Genomic DNA, 6,682 nt, shown 5'->3' with positions numbered 1-6,682 from the left:
TTTACTAAATTGCCTCTAGTTCTAGTACAGTTCGTATCTGAAGTGAGTCCTTATGGCACGCCTGCAGTGAAGGGATGGCAATATATTAGATGAAAATTAAACTTTAACAATGTATCCTAGTTTGCCAAGAGTTTAGGGTCGTACAGGATATTAAATGAGAATTGAAATAGACCTCATCTTAAAGTTTATAAACATTTTCGTATTCCTTTTAAAAGACGTAATCATTTTTTTTAAATATAATTTTGATTATTTTAAATAAAAACACACAATGTTGTTGCCATTGTTATGCCAAGAGCCTAAATATACATTTCAAAACGTCATCTTTTGGTCTGTCTAGCTACATTAATCACTTATTTAAAAAATTTAAAGTTTGTTTATAATTACGTAAAATGTTGGTCAAATTTGAATTATCAAGTAAAACAGCAGATAAGTAAACGTTAGATGACAATTATCTAATAACAAAAGTGCGACACACACAAACTGCATTCCTAGAAACTGTGTAGTACAGTAGTTGGCTATATAGTTCTTGTAATGCTTTATAGGAAGTTGCTTTTTGAACAGTTTGCCTAATTTAACGCATGGAGTTTGCACACTTGGCAGGATGCAAAATATGGGACTATCGCTAATTAATAGACATCATCACTGCAAATATTTTTCCTTATATTGACTTATTTGTATGCCTTTTTTTTCAGTTTTCAGATTACCTTTAATTAACTGCCAGGTAGGATGTGCGTCACTTCAACAAACTAAGTAAGTGTCTGCCTTCACCGGAATCGTATTCTAGAACTAACTGATGCTTGTTACATTTGCAATTATGTGCAAATATTTTGTAGTAAATGTAGTTAATTAATAAGTCGTGCTGTGAATTGCACTTTGGAGCAACAAGTAGCTTAAGAGCATCTAATGGCCACAGAGCGGCAGTATTGGCCAGTGAATAGAGGTAAGTCATGTTCAGTGGATTAAAGGTCTCCCAGGACTATCTCTAACTCAGCCAACAGTATAGTCCTACAAGAGGTTTCATCCTTCCTAAGGATTTTATTTCTATATGGGTTTTTTTTCCTACTATCAACAGCACTTCACATGCCTTGTTCTGCAAAGTGATTTTATTTTCCGAGGTAGTCTGAGGTAGAGACAGGCTGGAATTAAGTGCATGCTGCCATTTTTCATCGTTCATTAATGCATAAAATCAATTTGAAAATGTGCACAGGTTCTGAACAACTACAGCGTGTGTGCGCTACGTTTAATTAAATTACTTGTCAGAGTAACAGATCTGAAACATTTTGTGCCTTGTCATTAATCTAATCTGGAGCTGGTTTTCTTTCTTTCTTTCCCCCCATCTGACTGTTTTCAGGAGAACAGAGTGACTGATGCAACAACTTGTAAGAGAGAAACACGGGTCGTTACAATGTATATGTGACAATATGCAACAAATGTTCCTTTTTAAAGAGGCAAAAAAGTGAGTGGAAGAATTCTTTAGTTACTTTTTTTGCATCCATGGACTGTGTGGTAACTTTGAGTCTGTGCCTGATGGATGTGTAATGGGTCATAACTGGGCTCATCCAAATTTCAGACCAGTGATGGTAAAACTTTTTTCTTTTCCAGTTATGCATGAGAACACTATGGGATATTACTATGAAAGCATTACATCACTCACAGCTTCTTGTTTGAGGAAACTGATGGGTTTCTTTTAAAAATCCTGGCATGGCTTATCCTCTGTTATTTATTGAAGTTTTTGCTTGATGGGTAAGGCTTCACCTAATCATTACTCTTAAGTTTAGAGATGAGGTAATAGATATGTTTGGGATTCTTTGGGCTTAGGATGTACTGAATAGACTGTTCAACCTCACTGTGGAAACACATGCAGGCAAAGTCACGTTTAACAGCTGCTCGTAAGTGACCAAACCCTTCTGTTCTCTGGGAACTGCCCAGCAAGTTTGAGCCAACCAATAAGACAATTTCCTCACTTCTACACACTACAGTAAAGAAAGGGCACCTCAGTCCTTCTGGCTTCATTTTTGCATGGAGTGGAGACTTATTTCAAACAGCTGAAAGTGAAAACACCTCCCTAGGGACTTTATTTCTAACTCAAATCATCAGTGTGTTTATTTAAGTGATTTGTAATAGGACAGCGGGTCCTGCAAGCCAATATAAATCATATAGGGATGACTAACACAATGGAAATACCACTCACAACATATTATCCATGCAGTGTTGTAATGTAATCTAAAGGTGTTATGATAGTGTTATTGTTAGCCTCGCCATATAACATTTAAAAATTGTTATTGTTAAAAATGTTATTAATAATCCCCTTTAAGTAACACAGAAGACAAGTTCATATATCATTAGACTGATAAACTTTCTCGCAAGTGCTGTGCAAAAAAATTATCCTACACAATTACAAATCTCCATAGCTTTCACTCAGGCACCACCATTTATCGTCCACCTAATGTAAATGTTATAGGGTCAAGTGTTTGAGCGAGAAAAAGCCACTAAGGTTATCTACTGAGGACCCTCCAGAGTATATATTTTGTTGGACAAGACTCCCAGGGCCATTAGAAAGCTCAGCAGAGATAGTTGGCATACCAAGACAGAAATTACTGAGTCTTGACAGTTTCAAACCACTAGCTTCATTTCAGTATTTCAATGTTTAATCTGAATGCTGAAATTTATAAGATTTATGAGTAACTCAGATGTTGCAGTGCACAAAAGTAAATTTACTGGTTAAACAACTGCCTGTAGAGTAAAGGGTTTTCTATCCTTATTTTGAAGTTTAATTGCAAAACATCCCCATAAACCAGTATTGAATTTTTATTACTGTATTGTTGTTTTGCAATGCAGTGAATTACTGAACATTCTCATTTTTCAAGTAACACAAATATATCTACTTTTTTTCTTTTACAACCCACAGACCTTGACATTGACAGAGTGTCAACACTGTGATATTCAGTATGTCCTGAGGTTTCCCTCACCGCACAGTAGTTCCTGATCTTTAACCACTGAACAGCAAACACTTGGAACGACATTCCCACCAGTTCAGAAGCAATGTCTTTCAATATTTATAGTCAGCTAGGCTGGTATATTTTCCTGGCTTTGTAAAGATATGATTATGTTTTCAAATCAGACAGATTAGTAACTCTACATTATTTATTTTTCACATTCAGATTATATAACAATTTATTCTGTTAAGTAATTAAAAAAAAAAAATAGAACATTTCTGAAGAAAGTTTGAATCTGTCAACATAACTACTGCTGTGGAAAGCCCAGACTACCTTCTTTCAGATGCCAGTAAAATTTCCTTGGCTGCTTAGGTCTTATCTTACATCTTTCCCTCTGCCACAACAGTCATGACTTGCTTGGTCTTAAATATGTGATAAGAGTTCAATGGTGAAGCCTCTGATTGAAACGTAGCGATTTTAAAACAAACACACCACTATGGATGATCTCATCTACAAAATAAAGTGCAGAATTCCCCAAAGTGACTGCTTTGATATATTGTTGGTTAAAATCAGAGTTTTAGAAGTTTTTTTTAAGACAAAATGTAAGGTGAGGATGCACCAGTAGTGCGTGAAAACAAGAAAACACCAGTTGACAAAGACCCACAATCATTTATTAGTTTTATATTTCTATTTTCTATTTCGCTTTTTCTGCCCCAAATTTTGGAGAAGTATTTGCTTATATGAGCGGTAACAGATAACTAAATATCTTAGATTTCTGTTGCTGCACAGTTACTAAGAGCTTTATACTAATATCTCTTTGGGTGTAGTCATCTCTGTTTGAGGTATGAAGAGCAGCATTAATCTGGACATCTATTTCCTATATCTGACTGCTTTGCAAAGTGGAATATTCATTAAAGTGCTTTATATTTTGATGAAAATTGAAAACCTATGAGACGCTTTTGTTATTCGCCTCCTTCACCTTTTGCACCTACTACAACAAAGCATCATCACTGATCCTTATCTTCCCAAGGTGATCTTAGCTAGAAGCATTGCACAAAGGCATAATAATAAAAGGTTTAGTATAATATAGATCAAGTCCACTTTAGTGTGGGTCACTGACCCAAACTGTATCGGCTCTTTCCAACCTTAATAGTCTGCTCCTCTGGGAGCATAATGTTTGGATTGGTTGGGAAATATATTGGCAATAAAGAGACAAAAGGATGTCATAAATGTTGATTAAAGCTCTGGTTAAAAGACAAAGGCGGAGAGGCTCTGAGTTATGAGGGCTTTTCAGACTGTGTTATTGTTTCAGTGACAGAGCTCTTAGTGTGTCTAGTGGAGTGGCGAGTGGTAAACATTTCTCAATGTGTGAGGAGTCATTAATCCCTGGAACCGAGGATGGCTTCACTACCAGTGTCTGTGGCCCAAGAAATCACAGCCAGTTGGCACCAGCAGGTCGTGCAGAGCTCCAACATAAATGCTTTGTACTTCAGAGCTGTTTAAATCTCTTCTATGTGCTGTAGCTAAGGCACACTTTAGAAAAGGCAACAGGCAACACTCTGTGTTTTGCACATTCAGTTCATTTGCCAGTCAAGCTGTTGATGATGCATTGAGTCCTGCCAGGTTATAGTCTCACTGTGAAACATAAGCAAAAAATGAAGCCAGTTTGACGAAAACACGTTTCTAAGGCCCTGACAGTAACGTCAGGGAGTAATACAGTATGCAGATTGTCACTGAGGCTGAATCGTAATTTCTGGAGTCATTAGACTTGGTCATGTATGTTTATTATAATTTATTTTGAAGAGATTCCCAGTTTCATAATTACTTTAGGTTCTTTAGGTTTGTAGGTAGAGTTTTCCCAAATTCTACTTGAATTTTTGAATTAGCAAATCCGAGGACCGCAAGTCTGAGAAAATTTGTATTCTTGCATGAAAAACACTTCACCCATCATGTCACACAAGCGCACACAAGGTACATTGTAAAGGTCAGTTTCTGCTTGGTTCCTTTTAAAGGGGGACTTTTGTTGTGTTTCCTTGTTTTCTCTCATGTACATAAATATATAATACTGCAATAATCAAAGCTCCTGTGAGAGGAAACAGCCCTAATATAGTCATCCCAGTCATCTAGCCTGATGTTCAAACCTTCTGTTTGCAAGGGGGAGTCAATCAATAGAAAGCTGGCGTAAAGGAAGTGTAGCTTTTAAAGAGGAGTTAAAACGTCTTGGTTCAGCAGTGCTGAGAGGCTGTGGCTAATGTTCAAAGCTACTGAGTCCAAGAATAAAGATATGGAGCTGGAAATCAGCAAATAGTAGAATTATTTTTATTTACTTGTAGGGAGCTTCTTATTATAAAGTTTGGATTTTGTTGGTTAAAGTTTGCAGGATCTTGATTATACTTCACGCGTGGGACTGTTTAGCAGGTTTTCCCGTTTATCGCTCTCGCAGTTGACAGATAGAAGCTGCAGCACCGCACGTTTATTTGCACTCATTGCTCTGTACTGGCGATCCAGCTTTGGACCACACCCACCAAGGGCCAGCGGTGTTCATACATGCCCCTGGGCGTGCATTTGCAAACTCCGCCCCGCTGGCTCCACCTACCAGCGGACCACAATGATTTAGAAGTTCAGGAATCCCACGTGACGTCACCCAGGGTGACGTTATGCTTCTCTAAATAGATCGTATTGTAATCTTTTCTCAGTCCAACGTGGTTTCTTCTGAGAGACTGCTTCACATTTTCTGCACTTGTTTGGTAAGTTGAAAGCCTTGCCACCATGCAGAGGACCGTGCACGCGCCTCTGCAGGTTTGTCATCTTTTTATTTTTATTCTTTTAAAAAGCGATTCTTCTCACTTGTTCTTCTCCCTTTTTCATGCAACAGCTTGTTTTCTCGTTCGCTTCAGCAGTCTTTCTAAAGATGTGATTTTGTTTTATTTCTTTCACCTCCTGGTGTCTGCAGCTTTGTGTCGTGCGAGTTTTGTTTGAGTGAGTGCATTGTCATGTCACTTCGCGCTCCGTGTGTTTGGCCTGTCTCTTACACTGTTGTTGAAGTTGAATCGCGGAGTCAAGTGCCGCTGCAGCTCGGTCTGTCAGGTAGCAGCTAAGGCAAGTCTGCAGAAAATTATCTGAAAGGACAAAAACACGAACATTTTTATTGCAGCGGGCGCTTTTCGTTGCACTTCACACCAATTTGGCACGTCTTCTAAGTTTTCATTTAGCTCCAAATCTCCGAAGCTGGACCCCTGCATCATTGTCATGCCTGTCCCATCCAGGGATACGCAGAGCAGGCTAATCTTCAGGACTCGTGCGTGCTGCGGTTCACCAATGACTGTCTGGGATATAATGGGCCGGTGGTTACGCTGTTACCCCAGGGTATCCCTGTTTACGTTAAATTTATGTTCCTATTTTTCTCTTGAACAGCAATGTTCATCAAGATTACGTCATTCTGCAGGCCAGTCGATATTTGATTAAGCGCTAAGATGTTGAGGGTTACTTTGAGTAAGGTTGTGCTGACGGTGCGCACTTTGTGACGGAACGGCTTTTTTAAAAAAAAGAGAAAGATGCTTTAATTATTTGATTGCTCTCCGGCCGCTATCATTATGTTTATGTGACAGCACTATCAATAACACATGTTTCTCGTACACGATTCCACTTATTGTGCCCGAGTTTTTATTCGGTGTGGTAATAACGCCTGTTAAAGTGTTATTTATGCCTGTTGCGACTTTTTTCAGCATTTAATGTAGACTGGGATG

At 38.3% G+C, this 6,682-nt stretch overlaps 1 protein-coding gene across 5 annotated transcripts in view; it reads left to right on the top strand.

Annotated features, from left to right (window-relative positions):
• Window positions 1-5,573: 5,573 nt before the first annotated feature.
• creb5b (cAMP responsive element binding protein 5b) overlaps window positions 5,574-6,682 on the top strand; it is a 37,634-nt gene continuing 36,525 nt past the window's right edge. For 2 of the 5 annotated variants that reach the window (XM_084943500.1, XM_084943499.1), the window contains exon 1: window positions 5,581-5,735. In XM_084943500.1, coding sequence (XP_084799626.1) covers window positions 5,706-5,735 — 30 coding nt within the window. In that variant the 5' untranslated portion in view covers window positions 5,581-5,705. Of the gene's footprint in view, window positions 5,736-6,682 lie in introns of all 5 variants that reach the window. The other 3 variants (XM_084943501.1, XM_084943503.1, XM_084943498.1) reach the window with 3 other exon arrangements.

The sequence above is a fragment of the Perissodus microlepis genome, chromosome 11 (genome assembly GCF_051167445.1).
Source record: "Perissodus microlepis isolate ML-2025 ecotype Zambia chromosome 11, ASM5116744v1, whole genome shotgun sequence".
NCBI classification, from domain to species: Eukaryota; Metazoa; Chordata; class Actinopteri; order Cichliformes; family Cichlidae; genus Perissodus; species Perissodus microlepis.
Note: the sequence above shows the minus strand (reverse complement) of the source record. Positions and strands in the feature narration are given on the sequence as shown.